Source organism: Sporobolomyces salmoneus (assembly GCF_050403485.1).
Source record: "Sporobolomyces salmoneus JCM6883 DNA, S_salmoneus_JCM6883_v1_ctg33, whole genome shotgun sequence".
Lineage (NCBI taxonomy): Eukaryota > Fungi > Basidiomycota > Microbotryomycetes > Sporidiobolales > Sporidiobolaceae > Sporobolomyces > Sporobolomyces salmoneus.
The window spans coordinates 1-19,154 of NW_027481130.1; the positions used below are offsets into that span (position 1 = coordinate 1).

General features: G+C 50.9%; 8 protein-coding genes across 8 annotated transcripts; 6 read left to right on the top strand and 2 right to left on the bottom strand.

The window, feature by feature from the left end:
- Positions 1-162: 162 nt before the first annotated feature.
- On the top strand, positions 163-620 carry JCM6883_004292 (uncharacterized protein; the record flags this gene model as incomplete). The annotated part of the gene is made up of 2 exons (XM_076633008.1): positions 163-360; positions 423-620. Coding segments are annotated over 2 exons (396 nt in total), but the record flags the coding sequence as incomplete, so codon positions are not given.
- Positions 621-1,000: 380 nt separating this feature from the next.
- On the top strand, positions 1,001-2,877 carry JCM6883_004293 (ribose-phosphate diphosphokinase; the record flags this gene model as incomplete). Its single annotated transcript, XM_076633009.1, has 9 exons — positions 1,001-1,034; positions 1,179-1,218; positions 1,423-1,810; positions 1,883-2,049; positions 2,119-2,190; positions 2,254-2,486; positions 2,549-2,607; positions 2,675-2,773; positions 2,839-2,877. 9 exons carry the CDS (start codon positions 1,001-1,003, stop codon positions 2,875-2,877), a joined length of 1,131 nt encoding a protein of 376 aa, XP_076486923.1.
- A 1,197-nt stretch (positions 2,878-4,074) lies between these two features.
- JCM6883_004294 (uncharacterized protein) lies at positions 4,075-8,608 on the top strand (the record flags this gene model as incomplete). Its single annotated transcript, XM_076633010.1, has 11 exons — positions 4,075-4,473; positions 4,540-5,693; positions 5,753-5,998; positions 6,067-6,312; positions 6,386-7,255; positions 7,320-7,426; positions 7,497-7,804; positions 7,874-8,050; positions 8,114-8,210; positions 8,272-8,343; positions 8,445-8,608. The coding sequence occupies 11 exons, from the start codon at positions 4,075-4,077 to the stop codon at positions 8,606-8,608; spliced, it is 3,840 nt and encodes a 1,279-aa protein (XP_076486924.1).
- A 460-nt stretch (positions 8,609-9,068) lies between these two features.
- JCM6883_004295 (uncharacterized protein) lies at positions 9,069-10,993 on the top strand (the record flags this gene model as incomplete). Its single annotated transcript, XM_076633011.1, has 6 exons — positions 9,069-9,142; positions 9,202-9,599; positions 9,665-10,150; positions 10,225-10,392; positions 10,459-10,558; positions 10,624-10,993. The coding sequence occupies 6 exons, from the start codon at positions 9,069-9,071 to the stop codon at positions 10,991-10,993; spliced, it is 1,596 nt and encodes a 531-aa protein (XP_076486925.1).
- A 285-nt stretch (positions 10,994-11,278) lies between these two features.
- On the bottom strand, positions 11,279-11,834 carry JCM6883_004296 (uncharacterized protein; the record flags this gene model as incomplete). The annotated part of the gene is made up of 4 exons (XM_076633012.1): positions 11,279-11,340; positions 11,441-11,527; positions 11,632-11,689; positions 11,790-11,834. 4 exons carry the CDS (start codon positions 11,832-11,834, stop codon positions 11,279-11,281), a joined length of 252 nt encoding a protein of 83 aa, XP_076486926.1.
- A 440-nt stretch (positions 11,835-12,274) lies between these two features.
- JCM6883_004297 (uncharacterized protein) lies at positions 12,275-13,912 on the bottom strand (the record flags this gene model as incomplete). Its single annotated transcript, XM_076633013.1, has 6 exons — positions 12,275-12,893; positions 12,975-12,998; positions 13,118-13,229; positions 13,321-13,537; positions 13,611-13,681; positions 13,741-13,912. 6 exons carry the CDS (start codon positions 13,910-13,912, stop codon positions 12,275-12,277), a joined length of 1,215 nt encoding a protein of 404 aa, XP_076486927.1.
- Positions 13,913-14,175: 263 nt separating this feature from the next.
- On the top strand, positions 14,176-17,265 carry PAP1 (polynucleotide adenylyltransferase PAP1; the record flags this gene model as incomplete). Its single annotated transcript, XM_076633014.1, has 11 exons — positions 14,176-14,318; positions 14,388-14,483; positions 14,563-14,725; positions 14,793-15,163; positions 15,243-15,339; positions 15,408-15,528; positions 15,606-15,744; positions 15,816-16,081; positions 16,173-16,296; positions 16,397-16,478; positions 16,690-17,265. The coding sequence occupies 11 exons, from the start codon at positions 14,176-14,178 to the stop codon at positions 17,263-17,265; spliced, it is 2,178 nt and encodes a 725-aa protein (XP_076486928.1).
- A 446-nt stretch (positions 17,266-17,711) lies between these two features.
- Positions 17,712-19,061, top strand: HHO1 (histone H1; the record flags this gene model as incomplete). The annotated part of the gene is made up of 7 exons (XM_076633015.1): positions 17,712-17,858; positions 17,986-18,041; positions 18,254-18,428; positions 18,508-18,678; positions 18,750-18,852; positions 18,930-18,964; positions 19,038-19,061. 7 exons carry the CDS (start codon positions 17,712-17,714, stop codon positions 19,059-19,061), a joined length of 711 nt encoding a protein of 236 aa, XP_076486929.1.
- Positions 19,062-19,154: the final 93 nt, after the last annotated feature.

Below are 19,154 nucleotides of genomic sequence, written 5' to 3' on the forward strand. Positions count from 1 at the left end.
AATTAGTCTTTATAATGGGAAAAAATACCCGCTATCTCTTTGTATACCTACCCTTTTTTTTTAAAATTTTTTTATTTTTTTTTTTTTTTTTTTTTTTTTTTACCCCCCCCCCCCCCCAGACCGTCTCATCTATTTCGACTGACCCCACGTTCGCTCTTATAGATTGAACAATGGACGGAATCGAGATATCCTTCGTTCATCAAGGTTGGAGAACCGATACCGCTGTCGTCGGACGATTGGGCGCCGGGACGAGACGCTAGGATCAAGCAGTTGCCGGGACCGGGACCGGAGGAGATCGCTCAACGGGAGAGGAAGCAAGCTGCCGAGGCAATGGGACAAATGAAAATGACGAGCGAAGATGTGAGTTTCTATAATCTTGGACGTCTCGGCACCTTGATGACTGACCTCTCCTCTCCTCGCAGTATAAGTTCCTATGTTATCTCATCTTGGGAATGTTTGCCGTGATTGGAGTGATTCTCGGAATCGCAGGAGGATCAATGTGGTTCTTCTACCTTCGAGCAGGCGCTCCTTTCGGCGACGCTGCTACGGAATCAGCTGGAGCAAATCTACGAGCCGCCGCGAAAGAAGCCGTCAAGAACAAGCTCAAGCTTGAACTTTAGACCTATCATCCATCCTTTTTCACTTCTTCGGTTTTCTCCTCTTGATTTTGGTTTTTCAGTTCTTCCCGGTTCTTACCTCTCTCTCTCTCTGACTTAGCATAATACCCCACTCCCTCGACTCCCTCTTTCTTGTTCTGTTCTTCCTCTGTGATCATTGCAAAAGATTCTCCTTGTGCGAAAGATAGGGTCCCTCGGACGAGTTTCGGATTCCCCGCTTCTTCCTTCTTCGCTCAACTCCATCTACCGTACCCACTTTCAACTCTCTGAAAGCTCTCATCGACGTCTCGCAACCTAGAAAGAAAGGCGTCATCTCGACCGCGGCTTTTCACCTTCGAACCTTTAGACTCATCTTTCTCAACCTTGCACAACCTTGAACCAACATGAGGGACGGCTCAAGTATCAAGCTACTGACCGGTAAGCCCCTCTCACCTCAACGGAGCTGGAACAGGATCAAGCGAAGACGGGAAATCTCTTGGAATGGAAATAAATGATCAAGTCCTCTAACTCGACAAGAGCGCTTGCTGACGCTTTGAATCGGTTGCTGGGGATGTCTCGTAGGTAACAGTCACCCTGAACTAGCGGCTATGGTCGCTCAGAGGTGAGTCAACTTGTACCGGTTCGAACCGACTCTCGAAGGAAGTCTCGGTATATGCCGAAGGGAGGTCGAGTGCGGGAGGCACACTCAAGAGCGACAAGATTGAACAGGAGCCTGTGGATGGGAGAAAGAGGATTTCGCAGACTCGCAAATTATCTCGTTTCGCAGACAGGTGCTGACCTACTCGTTCTTCCTCCGCCTGTTCAGACTCGGAATTCCCCTTACTCCTTGTACCGTCAAGAAATTCTCCGACAACGAAACCTCGGTTCAAATTGGTGAATCGGTTCGAGAAGAGGATTGTTTCATTCTCCAAACCGGTTTCAACCCTTCGCCTCACCCTTTCGGCGCGAAAGCTCGTCACTACGGTAACGGAGGGGACAACCCTGAAATCTCTCGACCTGGAACTCCCCTACCTCCCCTCGCGAACCCGAACGATCTCCTCTCGCGACCGGGTTCTCCCTCGAAACCTCATCCTGAACCTCTCAATGATCCCAACGATCTCTTGATGGAGCTCCTCATCATGATTTCGGCTTGTAAAACTGCTAGTGCGAAACGTATCACCGCTGTTATCCCTTGCTTCCCTTATGCTCGAATGGTTCGTCCCTTCTCTCTTTCTGTCTTTTTCGATTCTCAACCAAAGTTGACACGGAATCTTTCGATTGAGCAGGATCGAAAAGACAAATCTCGATCTCCCATCACCGCGAAACTCGTCGCCAACATGCTACAGATCGCAGGGTGCGATCATGTCATCACAATGGATTTGCACGCTTCGCAAATCCAAGGTTTCTTCGAAGTTCCCGTCGACAACCTTTGGACTGAACCTAGTATGATCAGGTACGATTATCGAACCTCGCTCTCTCTCTGTGTAATATCGAACTGACTCAAGTTTCTTGATGACGATAGATGGGTGAAAGAGAACATTGCAAACTGGCAAGATGTGGTTATCGTTTCCCCTGATGCTGGAGGAGCCAAACGGTAAGTCTGTCTCCTATTCTTCTTACTCTCAAATACAACGTATCTGACTCGCTTTCGAAACAGGGCCACGAATCTCGCGGATCGATTAGACGTCGACTTTGCGTTGATCAACCGCAACCGATCGAAAGGAGACGGACCTGAAAGTGAAGGCAAGATGGAATTACTAGTCGGAGACGTCAAAGACCGTGTCGCAATCTTGATCGATGATATGTGCGATACGGGAGGAACAATCAAATTGGCGACGAAGGCTTTGATCGAGAAGGGAGTCAAGGAAGTTTACGCCGTTGTATCTCACGGTGAGTGAATGCTGGATCATTTGTGTGAGCTGAATTGAGCTGACGTCCCGCGCTCGTGATAGGTCTTTTGTCGGGAGAATCGATGGCCGAATTATCCAAATTGCCTCTAGTCAAGCTTGTCGTAAGTCTATCGTATCTCGACTGTAGGCGGTTCGCTCTGCTTACATGTTGAGTATACTTTGCACCAGGTCACGAACACGATCGCGCAAGCTGAACACCAGAAACAAGCAAAAGGCAAACTCGAAATTATGGACATTTCTCCCGTTCTCGCCGAATCTATCCGAAGAGTGAGTCATCTCCTTCCGTGCTTTCGACTGAAGACATTGCTGATCGTCTGCCTTTCACTCAATAGACGCACAACGGAGAATCGATTTCGTTACTTTTCAAATAGAAAACCCCCAGACTCGTTCTGTTTGCGATAGCGGCGACGACGAGGGATCAGCAGTATATTGTACCAACAGATGTCGTTCTCTTGGAATTGCGACTCATTCTACATAGGCCTCTTCTTCGTGAGTGGACTCGCGAGAGGATTTGCATCGTTTTCGAAAATTGAAAGTTGCGAGGCTTGGGCTGCCGCTCGACTTAGGCCCTCGCCGCGCGAGTGAGCAGGCGCCTCTCCTTTGGCAATAAGCTTTAATCGAACGAGCTTGATTATGAAAAGCGCCGAGAGAGAGGTGTGTGTGTGTCAATCGGGGAGAAAAAACGCGTTTTCGCTCAGATCCTTTTTTGCGGCTACTTCCAACTTGATCGTCAAAGAAGATGGAAGCAGAACGAGAGGTAAGAAGCACTATTTCAGCAGTCGCGAGTGCGAAAAAACAAGTACTGAGAAAAGCCGTTCGAATTTCGAATCTCTGTACTGTACCCCCTTTCCTTTTCGCGCTCTCCCTCCCTCTCTCACCCCTCCCGACTGATCGACAACCTCCCGAGTATTCGCGAATAGACACTCGTGAACTCTTCCCCTTCTTCTTCCGTCCCTCCTTCCCGTTCTCGACCTTCGAAACGCCCTTCTCGAGACTCGTATCACTCGACTTACTCCGACCCCGAAGAACCTTCTACCAGCCCCCTCAGTCTACTAGTCAATAGATTAAGACCTAGAGTGAGTCCGTCTCTCCTCTCTCTCCTCAGTAGGGTGGACGAGAGCGCAGTTTGCTCTCGATCTCATCGATTCCCTCCCAAGGGAATTTTCCCTCGGTTACATAAAGTGGCGGAGATGCTTATTGCAGGGAATTATCAGAAAGACGGACAGAATAGACCGGGCGAGACAGGCTCAGGGAGATAGAAACGTCGCGAGGATGTGATGGGAAATCCTTGGGAAGAGGCGAATCGAGGCGAGGAAACGCGCTTCTTACTATCTATTCCCTTCAATCCTGGTTCGATACACTCGTCCGAGGTACTTGGTTCTACAGTTAGTTGGGAGATTCACGTCGATCTCGAGCAATCAGGAGCATTTTCGATTTCTTGACGCGACAACTTCCCCCCTTCTATTCCTATCGAACGGTTAGAACTGACATTGCGTCCTCTCCGGTCTTATCAGGACTCTTCGACACCCCCTCCCTCGCTTCCCCCGACAAAGCCTGCCCCTCAGCGCATGGCAACACCGATTCATTCGATGTACTCTTCCACGAATCCCCAATCGAACCCAGCCGATTACGACTCTCACGTCGCATCGGGAGAACCCAGACTCGGTGGTGCGACGTACGACTCTACCGGAGACGACCACCTGAACCCTTCTCACGCGAACTTTGCTTCTCGAGAATCCTACATGGATTCCGACCTCGAGATGCGCAAGTATCAAGGACTCTCGGCATCAGGAGTAGCAGGATACTCAGCAGTAGGAGACGCTTCAGAGCCAGGAAGTCCCGTTCAAGAGGGATCTTACGAACGCAGTCACGAGAGTGGAAGTAGTGGAACTAGGGTCGATTCAGCTCGTCCTCGACCGGAAACCATGAGCAGTGAAGGTAGTTACGAAGCTAGGAACAACGGACTCGTGAGTTTTCTCTGATCTCCACAGCGTTTTGTGCCGTTCTGACCGATCTCTTCCCTTTTTCCTCAGTCCGAGTCCGGACACAGCCATCAATACGGAGCAGGAGGAGGAGGATACGGAGACCCGAACGCGATGAACTACCCAGGGTCGCCCGAATCGAATAACTTTGGTCGTTACCGTGAAGGATCGTACGGACCCGCTTCAGGTCGAGCTTCAACGATCGGAACCGACCACGTTCCCTCGAACGGCATGCCCAACAACTCTTCCCGCGTCGCCCTCAACAACGACTGGCGCAACTCGTACGACCAAGGCAGCGAAATGAGCCGTGGCATGACGATCGCAGAAGTCGCTCCTGGCAAAGAAGGTTACGGTCGAGCCGACTCTGCTTACCTCGACGAGAAGAAGGATCCTGCTCTCGTTGGAGGAACCCCTTACGCCCCCCTTGCTCCCGGCTCTCCTGCCCTCGGAGGACCCCCGAAACCTTCCGCGACTTCCGCTCCCGCAGTCATCATCAGCCGAACGAACCGACTCGACTGGATCGATGGTCTTCGAGGTCTCGCTTCTCTCATCATCTTCACCCATCACTTTGCCGATTTGACCTGGTCTCAAACCCACCCTCGAACTCTCGAAGAAGGATCCCTCCAAGGAATTCTCCGAAACGGTCAACTCGCGATCGGAATGTACTTCCTCCTCGGAGGTCGAGTCCTCGCCGCGTCGTTCCTCAAGTCAGCCTTCACCGTCCCGAAAGCACCAGTCGTTCACGGAGACGACGAACCTGAAAAACCCGTGGTCGTTCGAAAACCTCCCGGTCCTCGATGGCTCTCGCTCTCGTCCTCTCTCTTCCGTCGTTCGATTCGTCTCGCCTTCCCCGCCGTCATCGTTGGTTTCATTCAATGGAAAGTCTGTGTCGATGGATACATGACGAAGGCGATCGAAGCCGAAACTCGATTCTTCTCCCCCTCGGCCCTCTGGGAACCGACTTGGTGCCAAATTGGCGACTTCGCCGGCTTCCTCCAATTCTGTCTCGACCTCTTCACCAACCCGAACCATCAATACATGCTCCAAGTCGGATCCGCCCTCTGGTCGACTTACGATCAATTTTGGGGATCCGTTCTCGTCTACATCGTTGTCGCGACTCTCACTCCCCTTCCTTACCGAGGTCGATACGCTCTCTACCTCACGATCGTAGTCGCACTTTGGTGGATCAACTCTCCCAACTTCCTGTGAGTCTTTCTGTCTTTTCCCTCGTCCCGAACCATTCTGACTTTATTTTCTCGTACAGCTACATCGTCGGCCTCTGGCTCGCCGATATCTACGCATCGGGATTCGTCCGCAAGATCCAAGACCACTGGAAGTGGACTGTCGGCATCGAAGTCTGCGCGATGGCGCTTGCAATCTCGTTCATCGCTGGAGGATCGAAGGTCGCTTCTCCCGCGAACGAGGCTATGGGTAAAATCACGGTTTACGATGGAAAGTTTGGATGGAACCCTTCGTTGGTCTGGCCTCAATACATGCTCATGTCGAACTGGTTAGTCCTTTTTCCTCCTCCTGATCACTTCGTTCGAATCGGAGCTGACCTCGCACGCTCGCAAACAGGCTTCCCGCTACGATGATCCTCATTTGGGTCGAGTTCTCGCACGTCATGCAGTGGTTTATCTCGTGGTCCCTCTTCGTTTGGATCGGCAAAGTCTCGTACGGATTCTACCTCATGCAATTCCTCACCATCTACGGCCTCATGCCTCACATCGCCCTTCACTTCGTCGATCAAGGCAAGACTCAATACTGGTCGATCGTGACCCCGACTTACATCCTCTGTTTGATGTTCAACTTCTTCGTGGCTTGGTTCGTCTGCTCTATTCTCCAAGTTCTCCTATCCTTTCTATCTGAGACTGATTTCGTATCTCCTCTCGTTCAGGATCTCGTACCATCTCCTAGACCGAGTTGGACTCAAACTCGGGAAATGGATTTGGGACGGACTCTTCGTCACGAAGCCGAACCATGCCGCCGCGATGCCCGCCAAATTCTGTCGACACATGGTCGACACGACTATTCACGGCCCCGGACGACTCGTCAAGGGATGGATTTCGACTTCGAAGAAGAACTACCACGGCTTCCGCGAAGGACTCCACACCCTCATGAACTGGCGAACCCCGACTACTCGACCTTCGATCCCCGCTCCTACCGATCCCGAAGTTCTCGCTCAACTCCACTCGACCCGATGGACCTCCGACCTCACGAAAGACGGCGAAGCGATGAGAACTCGACGACTCCTCTACATCCAGTCGTGGGCGTGGGTTCCTCACTTGTTCCTCATTCCTGGAATGACGGTCTTGTGGTGTATCTTCCACCCGACTGGAGCGTGGACGTACGACGCTCTCACCTTCTCGGCAGTTTGGCGAATCGTTTGGGTCTTCTCGCTACCCAACTGTATCTTCGCCTGGTTCGGTTTCATCACTCCCGACGTCGCCCCGACTCCGACTGGAATGGACGGCAAACACGTTCACCGCGAACACATCCGAAACTTCTTCATCGTTCTCGTCACCAAGGGATCGAACGAGTCGGCCGTTCGACGTGGTTACAACAAAATCATCAAACTCGAAAAGTACCACCCTGCCGTCAAAGTCGTCGTCCTCACCGATGAACCTTACGTCTACCCCGATCTCCAAAACATCGTCTGTCCGAAATCGTACAAGTCTCCTCTCGGAAAAGCGAAATACAAGGCTCGAGCTCTCGACTACTTCCGTTACCACGTCTCTCTCGGTGTCTATGATTGGATTCTTCACATGTAAGCTTTTCTCTCTCACTCGGGGATCGCTCTTGGTCTGACTCTTGTTTTTGCGCGTCGACAGGGATGAAGAATCTACGACTGATGGTGAATCTTTGAGGCACTGCATCGAGTTCATTCGTTACACTCCTCATCATTTCGGTCAAGGTATCATTCTCTACAACGGAGAAGGTGAGTTATTCTTTTTTTTTTTGATCGTCGTGGCGAGACTCGTCGTTTAACCTTCCTCTCGCTTTGATAGGTTACTGGGACAACTGGTACTTTACCGTCGCAGATGGTATTCGTGTCGGTGACGATCTCGCGCGTTTCCATCTACAAAACACGATCATCAATCGACCAGTCTTCGGAGTGCACGGATCGTTCTTGATGACGAACGGAGAGATGGAGAATGAATGTACTTGGGATTTCGGTTCGCTCGCAGAAGATTTCGAGTTCTCTCAAGACGCTTGGAGGCGAGGATTTACTTGTGGACGTATTCACGGTGTCGTTCGAGAGCAATCTCCTACGACTCTCCGTGATTTCCTCAAGCAACGTCGTCGTTGGTTCATGGTACGCCCTCGCGCTCTCTCTATCTCAGTCATGTCCACATTCTAACTCGTTTTCGCTTCGTCCTCGTAGGGAATTCGAGACATCAAGGGTCTTTACGGTCTTCCACATCTCGCTATCAACTTGTGGACTATCGGTGTCCTCACGCTCGGAGCTACGATCATCAATTTGCCGATGGCGTTCATCGACCACTCGCTCACTCCCCTCTGGATCGCCGTTTGCGCCAACTTCTGCTTCATTACTTTCTTCGTGAGTCTTCAACTCGCTCAATCACAAAGCTTGAATAGGAACTGATCGGCTCTCTGTTCCCAGACGCTGTACCTCTGGGGATTACTCTTCCAAGAGATTGATTACGGACAAACTTGGTGGAAGATTCCGATTCATTTGCTCTGCGCGATCGTCATTCAACGTGAGTCCTCTCCGCTCTCCCGCTATTGAGCGAGATCTGACCATGTACTCGGCTTGTATAGCCTTCGCGTCGATCGCCGAGGGATTGTCGGCTATTTGGGCCATGGCTTCGGAAGACTTTGGAAAATTCGAGGGTAAGTCTCTTTCTTCCGTCTCATCTGTCCTCTATACAGTCACTGATGTCCTCCTGCATCGTCGTATTCGTCGCCCATAGTTATCGTGAAGCGTTGATCAGACGTCGTCGTCGTCGTTCCGTTCATCAACTCTGTCGACAAAAACAAACATTTTGCATATTCTTCCCTTTCCCTCCTCTCTCTCATCTCGTCACTACTCTACTCTATCTACCATCTTCATCATCAGCATCTCTGTCTCATCATCATCCTCATCCTCAGTTATTAACGTACAACATCACTTATACTTCCCTCCCTCGTCTCCCTCGTTTATCCACGGACAATCATACTCTCTAACACGGCATTCTCATCTGATCATACTCTCTCTTTCTCTCTGTCTAGCTCATTCACTTCTGTTCTTTAGATTCACGTTCTCTCTTTACCTCTCCTTCTTTTCGTTCGAGGACGGCAAAGTCACTCTTTTCCTCTCATTCCCTCTCTCGCACAAAGTGTTCTTTCTCGCTTCCTACCTGCATTGTGATCTTCATCCGTCTACAATTGACTTCTGGGACGAATGCCATCATTGAGAGAGACTCTGCGAAACACCTTGCGAACCTCGAATTCTCTCCAACTTCTTCCGCCCCACTTCTTCGTCACCTCTTCAACTCTGCTCAAATCGAATTGCCTCTCATTCACACGGCTTCACCTTCAGCCAGACTATCCGACGCGCCTGGTAGCAGAAGGAAGAGATGATGGAACAACAGAGGCTCCTAACACTGGTGTTCAGCTGCGTTGCAGCCCTCTCAGCGGGCACAAACTATGCGTGAGTTATCTCCTACTCGATTGCCCGACGCGCACGCTGACCCAGAGCTCCAATCGCAGAGTATCGGCTTATATGCCTCAACTCGCAGCTCGAATCCACCTCTCCTCGACGAACGCCAACTTTGTTATGGCTAGCGGTAACGCAGGAGTCTACCTATCGGGGCCGTTCGTCGGAATCCTCGTCGACCGGAGAGGACCTCGTTCAATGTTGTCGTTCGCAGCCTTGGTTTTGTTTTTCGGTTATTTGGGGCTCAAACTCCTCTACGACGGTGGGAGGGAAGGATTGTACGATCGAGTAGGGATATGGGGACTCGCGTTCTGTCAGTTGATGACGGGAATCGGGGGATCCGCGGGATTAGCGTCGGGAGTGAAAGCAACTTCGCAATCTTTTGCGAAAGCTAGGAGAGGAGCGGCGATGGCGACCGTTCTTAGTTGTTTCGGGTTATCGGCATTCTTCTGTCAGTCCTCTTCGCTCTGTCATCGTCTTGTCGCTGTTACTGACGCTCTCAGTTCACTGAGATAGATTCTTCCCTTTCTCACGCGAACCTCATTTCCGCCTCCGATCCAACCTCGGGCTTCCTCCTTCTCCTCGCACTCGGCTGTGGAATCAGTATGGTTCTCGGTGCCTTCTTCGTTCGACCTTGTCCACCCTCCTCAACGTCCGAGCCCACTTCTTCCTATCTTTCCGTGCAAACTTCGGATCCTGACGAAGCTTCACCCGACGCGAGTGAATTCTCCTTACACTCGAACATCGTCACTCGTACTCCTTCCCCTGAAGATCTCTACGGACCCTCTCGACCTCGTTCCGTCACGCGAAACCGATCTTCGAGTCCTCTCCTTCGCAAGGTGGAAGAATCCCTCGACGGTCGCCACAACGCAGGAGACCTCGATCTTTCAGGTTGGAGAATGCTAAGACATAGCGATTTCCACCTCCTCTTCCTGTATCTCGGTACTTGCAGTGGGATTGGACTCATGGTTATCAACAATTTGGGAACCGTTACCGTAACTCGTTCGTTTTCTCTCCTCGCATCTCGCTTATATCCGTGACGAGAGCTAACGATGAGCGTCGATGGAAACGAACAGTTGCGGAGGAGGGGACAGATCCTCGAGCAATCGCGACAATGCAAGCTCATTTGGTCTCGTTGTTATCGATCTGTAACTGTTTAGGGAGATTGGCGGTGGGATTCACAAGTGATTTGTTCTTGCATCATGTACCTGACCGGTATAGGTTCGCCAGAGTGTGGTGGTTAGGTGAGTCTCTCCCACGTTTCTCTGCGTCGAGAACCGATTGCTGATCCCCGTCCGTCGATTTTCCAGCCGTGACCGCTTGTCTCTTCATCGTCTCCCAATTGCTCGCTGGTCGAGCAGAGACGATCGAAGGTGTACATGGGCTTGCTCTCCCTACCGCACTCACTGGGTGAGCTCGATCTCTCATGCAGACGACAGACTTTCGCTGAATCTTCATTGAATCGTACCTCACAGTTTCGCTTATGGTTGTCTCTTCGGCGCAGTCCCAGTAGTCGGTCTCGAACGCTTCGGAGTAGCCTCATACGCCACGAACAACGGCTACCTCACACTTTCTCCCGCGATCTTTGCGAACTTGACGAACGCACTCTTCGGTATCATCTACGATTCTCACGTCGAACATTCCCCCTCACCTTCTCCGCCGTCTACACTATCGCGATCGATCTTCAAGCGAGCAGAAGGAGGAGAAGTGCATGGAATTTGCAGAGAAGGAAGGGAATGTTTCGCTCTCGCGTTTAAAACGACGACGTTCTTTGGAATCGTCGCGTTGGGGTTAGCGCTGGCGATAGCGTCGAGGAGGAGCTTCAAACCGACATATCACAACTAGATTCGTGCTCGTCCATCTAGAGTCTCTTCTGTCTCATCATTCGTTTCTGTCACTTGTTGTCCTGTTCTGTCACCTGTTTCTCTTATACCCTTCGATTCTTTCACCTTTGTAATCAATACTGCATCCTCTCATCGCGGCTCTCGTGTCGCCTTGTTCTCGCTGCGCGAAAGAAAGGAAAGAGTAGGAAATGAAAACAAGAAGATTATTTTACGACGACTGCCCCCTCCTCATCAACAACGCTCTACGCTCTACAAGACAGGATATCCTCGCAACTGTTCATAGCGTCTATGCGGATAACTTCCATCCATCCTCGTAACCTTGAGTAGTTTCCCTTGATCGGTTCGGTACTATTCCCCATCACGTCGCACGCAGCGGTTTCTTAGAATCAGTCACGGCCCCCCTGTTGCGTCTCGGTAGACTGTAGAAAAGAAGAGCATCAAGACTCACGAGGATAAGTCGTAGGAGGCCTCTCGACGGGTTTCCAACCAAAGAACTTTCTCCTCACTTCCGGAACTGCTACTACCGCAATAGGACCTGTATTCACATCGTCATCTGTCTGCGTCAGCTACGGGCTCATCAGGAGAGGCGAGAGAGCAGAAAGGAGATGAGAAAGGCAGAGGGAGGAGGGGGAGACTTACCAACGAATCCGAGAGCGATCGAGTAGAAGATGGCGGGTTGTTCGTGAGCTTGTCGTTGCTACAACACAGGCGAGATCATGGTCAAAGGTTAGCACGGGTGAGGGAATGTTGATGAGCGAGTTGTTTCATCAATCTTGGAAAGGGAAGCGGGGGCTTACGAGGTAGGTGTAGGTTCGACGAAAGGTGCCGGTACGAGCAGACATGGTATATAGAGAAAACGAGCGGAGGAAGTGGAGAACAGATGAGTCGCGAATCGAATCGGCGTTTCGGATTTCGTCGCAGAAGGCGAGCGACAAAACTTTCTACTTCCTGCTATTCACTTCGTATCAGGACCAGACAGCTGGCTTCCTCTCGATACCGCTGGGCCGTCGCGCGCTTCGGGCAGCTCGCACTCGACTGTATCCCGCATTTCATTCGAAGTCGTTTTATCTCCACACTTCGCGAAGCTGTCCAGCTTTACGACCGCAACCGGGCGTCACAGACTTCCTGAGGCTAGCACTCGCTTCAGAACGGTGGTGCCGAACGAACGATTGATCAGACGAGCGCAGATGAAATCGATGATGCATTGTTATGCGAAAAATGAAAATAAATGTTCGTGAGATGGATGATGCGATATAAATACACAATGATAGAGACCTTAGACCTAGTCTATCCGTTTCTTGACGGGGCGATCGACGACCTGCGGCAATTCCTGTGCGTCCTCCTCCTCCGCATCGAAATCCAGTCCCCAAGCTTCGGAATCCCTTCGGTTCGCATTCGCGCCTCTGGATGCTGTTTCTTCGTCTTCGAGATCGAGTAACGCTCCTTCCGGTGTCCCGTGTGTCGGCTTATGATTGTTCCGGTCGGCGTGGTCGCTAAAATCGGAGAAATCTTCTTCTTCACCATTTCGCTTCGCTCCTGCTCTGTTCCAATCATCCTCTTCCTCCTCCTCCTCTTGGACATCGACCAATCTCCCATCCCTTCTGTCCTTCCCTCCCTCGTCTTCCTCATCCAGTAACTCATCCACTCTCCCCAACAATCCCGTCTCGAGATCCCCTTCCCCTTCCTCTTCATCTCCTCCCTCTTCGCCCAATTCGATTCTCTCCCTCTCCGCCTCCTCCACGAACCTCATAGTAGTCTTGTAGAGATACCAACTCGTCCCCATGCCGAGTAGGGTACCGAAGAGCATGAATCCGAGGTTGAGGTAGCGAGAGAATGGGTCCATGCGATGGCGAGAGGTCGGGTCCGCGAAAAGGTAGGTACGGTGACCGATGAAAACGTGACTGTGTGAGGAGAGGGGAGAAGGAAGGAGACGATTAGTGGCCTGCGTTGGAGAGGGAGATAGGGAAGATGGGGAGACTTACAGAAGGAGTTTGGGAGTGATCGTTCTGAAGGCGGTCATTGAGAAAACGAAACAAGAGTGAAAGAAGATAGCAAAGCATAATCCCGTCGAGTCAGCTTGGGTCGTGTGCAGGTGCAGGACGAAGAGAGCTCGTTGAGAACGTACAGAGTTGCGAGGAAGAACTGTCCAAGCGTGACAGACTCTACTGAAGCGAAGAACGCGTTCGAGTAAGGGTAAGGGAATGGACATAGTCGCAAGAGGACGATAAGAGGTAGACCTGCATCACGAATCGTGACAAGACGAAAACCCAGGGATCAGTTCTTCTGACTTATAAAGAGGCAGGGGGTCATGAAGAGAGCGGTTCTTGCCTTTCACTCTGACGGCATTCGACAAAGCCTGGAAAGTCTTGTCCTTATGAATGAACGGAGCAAAGAACCTAACCAATTTCCTAACGACGACGAAGGCAAAAACTCCTCCCACGAGGCAAGAACCTGCCGAGATGAAGAATCCGGGCATGACTCCGAATGCAAAACCGATCAGGGTTTGGGCCGTACCGTACCCGATTAAGGGAGGGAGACTCGTCACCTGCGAGAAAAGTAAAGGTTTCACGATTTTCAGTTTTCTTGTTGTGTTTTGCGAACTGGAAGAGGGAGCTTACGACGACGATGCCTGATAGAATTAGCCAGCCGTATCGTAGCTCTCTGACGTTATCCGCTAGTTGTGCCATCCCTGCGTGGGAAGTCAAGGATTTCAGCTCATTGCGAAAATGACATCGACTCGAAACTCACAAGCAAATATATTCTCCCATCCGATCCACCAGAACGCGATCATCCCTACTATATGTAACGCAATCCATATCCACAGGAGAAGCTTGGCTCGAGGGTTGAGGGATTCGTAATATGCGGTCGAGTGTTCGTACAGAGACCAACCACGATCTATTAGCGGGGTTAACCGGTTCATCTCGCTGGGTCGAGAGAGTCGGTATCGGGCTGGCTAGGCTTGACTAGAGAGGAGGTAGAGGTGGTGGAGAAAGGAGAGTCGCTCGCGAACTTGGTTTCTCGTGAACACATCACTTCTCGACTAATCACACGCTCTATAAAGACTGCCGGAGACTAAGAAAGCAGAACAGAGTAGTAGGATCAGCAGCTCGACCAGCGAGTCTCGTCCCCTTTCCCCTCCTCTCCTCTCCTTCGACGCTGCAACTCGATCAGTCTCTCCTCTCGATGTCGACGACTCAATACCTCGGGGTGACACCACCGATCTCTACGAGTGCCCCTACAGCGAGGGATCTCGAGATCACGGCTACGTTGATACAAGAGTTGAAAGATCGTGGAATTTATGAAGGTGCCGAAGAAGGCAGGAATCGGTGAGCTACCACTCGTGACTAGCTCGTAGAGACTCACAGAGCTGATACAGCTGTACGCGCTCGAAATAGGGAGATGGTATTGGGGAGATTAAACACTTTGGTCAAACAATTCGTTTATCAATCTTCGCTCAATCATGGTCTATCAGAAGCTAAAGCTCGTGAAGCGTAAGTCTATGCTCACCCTTCATCACGTTCGAGGGTGAAGACGAGAAGCTGACTTCGGGATGATCGTGCGCGTTTCTAGAGGAGGAAAGATTTTCACTTTTGGATCTTACCGATTAGGAGTACACGGCCCGGGATCAGATATCGATACTCTACTTGTCGTACCGAAACACGTCGAACGAGAAGAGTTCCATACTCTGTTCGAGGAAATGTTGAAAGCGACTGAAGGAGTACTCGAAGTTACAGTAAATTTCCTCTCTCCTGCCTTCTCTCTCTCGTAATGCAAGACTGATCCCGTCGAGTGATTCGTAGTCTGTACCCGAAGCATTCGTACCGATTATCAAATGCACAATCTCCGGTATCGATATCGATCTACTCTTCGCACGACTTGCGCTCCCTTCAATCCCGGACGAACTCTCCCTCGCGGACGACAACCTCCTTCGAAACCTCGACGAACGCTGCGTTCGCAGTCTCGGAGGTTCTCGAGTAACGGACGAGATGTTGAGGTTGGTACCAGAAGTCGCGGTGTTTCGGGAAGCGTTGAGAACGATTAAACTTTGGGCTCAGAGGAGAGCGATTTATGGCAATGTCATGGGATTCTGTGGTGGAGTTGCTTGGGCAATGTTGGTCGCGAGGATTTGTCAGTTGTATCCGAATGGATGTGTTGGGAGCATCATTTCGAGGTAAGTCACCCATCGTTTCTCTCTCTCTCTTGCTTTCTTTTTCGAACTGACTTTGATCTTCCGAGCCCCGTATCGATAGGTTCTTCATCATCATGCATCAATGGCAATGGCCCGCACCGGTACTCCTCAAACCGATCGAAGAAGGTCCTCTACAAGTTCGAGTTTGGAATCCAAAAGTACGAAATCTTCCTCTATTGTTCCCTCTCTCTCGACCCTTGAAGCCGACGCGTCTCTTGCGATACAGTTGTACCCTTCAGATCGTTCCCATCGAATGCCGATCATCACTCCTGCGTACCCTTCAATGTGTTCGACTCACAATATCACTCTCTCGACTCAATCCATCATGACGGCCGAATTCAAGCGAGGTACGTTCCCGTGTTCACTCAGTCAGCTTCATCGCGATGCTCGGCGACTGACTAGGGTATCCACCGTGCGTGCGTAGCGGCTGAAATCGTCGATAAAGTATTTGTCGGTTCTGCGAAGTGGGCCGATTTGTTTGCTCCTCACGATTTCTTCAGCAAGTATCGATACTACTTACAGATCACGGCGAGTTCGGCGAGTGCCGATACTCAATTGAAGTGGTCAGTTCTCTCCTGTTCTCTCTCCTTCGAATAAATGTTCAAAGCTGAAGAACAGCGGAGCGTTCTGACAGGTCCGGTACGGTCGAATCTCGAATCCGACAACTCGTCATGAAACTCGAATACGTCGACACGCTCGTCCTCGCTCACCCGTTCGTGAAATCGTTCGATCGAGTGAATTACTGTCTCGACGATACGGAACAACATGCGGTTTGTATCGGAGAAGTACCGAGTCAGATGGAAGGGAGGACGGAGAAGGATTTGGAAGGACTCGATGGGAAGGGGGGGACGTATTGGACTACGACGTTTTATATCGGGTTACAGATTGAGAGGAAACCTGGTACGTTCTCTCCTCCATCACTTCTCGAACCCATTCCGTTGTTCGAGAGGGAAGATGAGCTGAATGAATTGAATTGTTGGTTGGTTGATAGCGAACGCTTCGGGACCGAGGAAATTGGATATCTCGTATCCTACGAACGAATTCACGAAACTAGTGAAAATGTGGGACAAGTATGACGCTGATACGATGGGAGTCATCGTTCGTTATATCAAATCGTGAGTCTTGCCTCTCCCACCCTCTTCACTCCCCCCCTTCATTCGGAACAGTTTGATTCGGAAAGGAGCTGAGACGACGATTTACGCTTGCTCGATGAAGATCTGCATTACCGGCGTATGTACATGCGGGTAGAGAACCTGAACCTCCGAAAACTGGTGGACTCAAGAGAGCGAAGAGCAAGGTGCGCCATTCTTTCTTTCGTTTCTTGTGTTCCAAGATCGACGAGCGAAGCAGCGGTTTCTCCTCCTTTGCTGCGTCTTCGATTCTTCCTGAATACTTCTGAGCACACTGACTCGTGATCCGACTTTGATCCTCCTTTTCGTTTTTCTCTTTCTCCCTCTCGACTTGTCTCCCCCTTCTTTCCTTCTCGTTCTCTCTTCGCGAAGAAACAGGCACCGAAAGCGAACGGCACTTCAAACTCTTCCTCGACTGCGACTGCACCAACAACATCGACGACGACCACGACGGCGGATGACAGTGACGCCGAAAGACTGAGCAAGAAACAAAGAGCGTCTTCGTTCGTTCCTGAAGCCGTGACTCCTCAACCTCAACTTCCTCCCACGACAACGACAGCAGCTACGACGCCTCAACAACAACAACACCAACCGCAACAATTGGATCCGGTGACGGTTGAGAAGAGTTTGGAAGCGGCTGAATCGAAACTCGCTCCTCAACCTCAAAATTCTTCGAATGGAACGTCGTCGAATGGGAACAACAAGAACGGGAACAGTCGAGGTACTCGAGGAGGTGGTGGTGGTGGAGGAGGTAAGAAACAGCAACAGCAGCAGCAGAAACAAGCATCAACGACGAGTCAAGCAACTCCAGTTGGAGGAGATTCGGCAGTTTCGGTTCCTGGGCTCGAGACGACAGTACCGGCGGGAGAAATGGATGGATTGGTACAAGCTGTCATGAACGGTGGAGCCGAGAACGAAACGGCCGTCATGATGGGTGAACAACCAACCGCTTGATCGGAAAGTAATTTCTTCTTTTCTCTTTTCTCTTTTCTCTCCTTTTCTCTCCCTCTCGGCTTCTACCTTCTTGCGCGCTTGCGCACCCAAAATCCCATCACAACTAGTCTATAATTTTCTTCTCGGTCTCTCTTTCCTCTCTTCGCATACCACTAAGCCGTCGTTTTGTTTGTATTCGTTCCTCTTTTCTCGAGCTTTCTCCTTTGCCGACTCTCTCTCTCAATCCATCGCAAAAACCCCTCTCCTCTTCTTACGCCCTTCTTCGAGACTTGTGTGTGTAGTAGTTTTGTAATCAAGTCAACCGCGCTCGGGGACATCACCAAAGTCGGCGAGAGGCGAGAAAAGCAATTGACAATCGCGACTTGAATTGATTTCCTCTCTTTCCCTCCTTCTCTTCACTTTCACTTCTCGTCTCGCGTTTCAACCTCGAGAACACTGTCCACAAGATGTCATCGATCACTGCCGCTGAACAACAACCACACGAAGTCACTGCTCAAGCCGAGAAAGCCGCCGCACCTTCATCGAAAAAACAAGGCACTTCCTCCTCGACCAAAGCGAAACGCGCTCATCCTACCTACCAAGATATGATCATCGTACGTTCTCCTCCCTCTCTCCATCTCGCGAAACGCGACAAAAGGCTGATTCGTCGTTCGTTTTCCGCCCCACACAAACCCATTCAATCTCGCTCTCACGTCTCGATTCGCGCGTACTGTTGAATAGCAAGCGATCGAGGAAGTAGGAGAGAAAGGATCGGCTTCGAGACCGGTCATCAAGAAGTGAGTTGAATCTCTCTGCTGGAAAGAGTGGGACCGCGATTCCGTTGGAGAGAGTTGGGGCCTCGTGACCATCCATCAAAGTCGCTCTCTCTGAGCAGGGCAGTCTGCCACCATTTGATGAGTCAATACTGACCCCGATCGTCTCCCTTCCACCCTCTCTTCCCTCGCTCTCACCATCCACCCTTTCACGAATCGTTTTCTCTCTTTCGCAGGTACATTCTCAACCGCTACGGTCTCAACGACACGCACCAATTCGACGGACACGTAGCCACTGCGATTCGTCGAGGCCACGACAACGGAATCTTTGACTACCCGAAAGGACCTTCGGGCAAAATCAAACTCTCTGCGAAAGCGAAAGCGAAATCCAAAACTGATCATTCCAAAGAGGTGAGCGATTCTCTGCTTCACTCGTAGTCATACCATCGGGAGCACTCGAGCTGAAGTGGAGGTTCTGAGTCGCTTGTAGAACGCCGCACCGGAGGAAAAGAAATTCACCATTTCAGGATCGACGGCTCGTACTCGTGAATTGGCAAAGCAAACGGCTGCGGTGGAGAAGGAGAAGAAGAAGAAGGTCAAGGCTACTACGGCTTTGAAACCCAAGAAGAAGGTGACGTCCAAGAAAGCTACCGCCGCGAAAGTGAGTCGCTTGAGTTCGGACGAGGTTTCTTTCTTCACCACAGCGGCTGAACTCCTTACCTGTTACGACAGACTACTTCCACTACTACCGCCGCGAACAAGAAGAAGGCTGGAGGGAAAGTCTCGCCCGTCGTCGAAGTTCCCGCGAAGAAGAGCTCGGCCGCGAAAAAGTCTGGTGAGTCTTCACAGTTCTGCCCACGTTGAACAAGTTGAAATCTGATCTTCATGCTCGTTGGATTGGACGAATTGCAGGCGCTAAGAAAGCTCCGGCTAGAACTGCTTCCAAGGTGAGCTTTCTTCAAGCTTTGACCCTGCTTCTTCCGCAACACGACTTACTCCTTCCATCTCATACGCTGTCAGAAAACTGCTTCCGCTAAGAAGTAGATGCACAAGCATCAATCGAATGCCGTCTTTCTGATTCGCGCGTGTTTCCCGCTTTTCCTTCTCTCCTGATTTGTACCACTTTTCTTTCTGTCT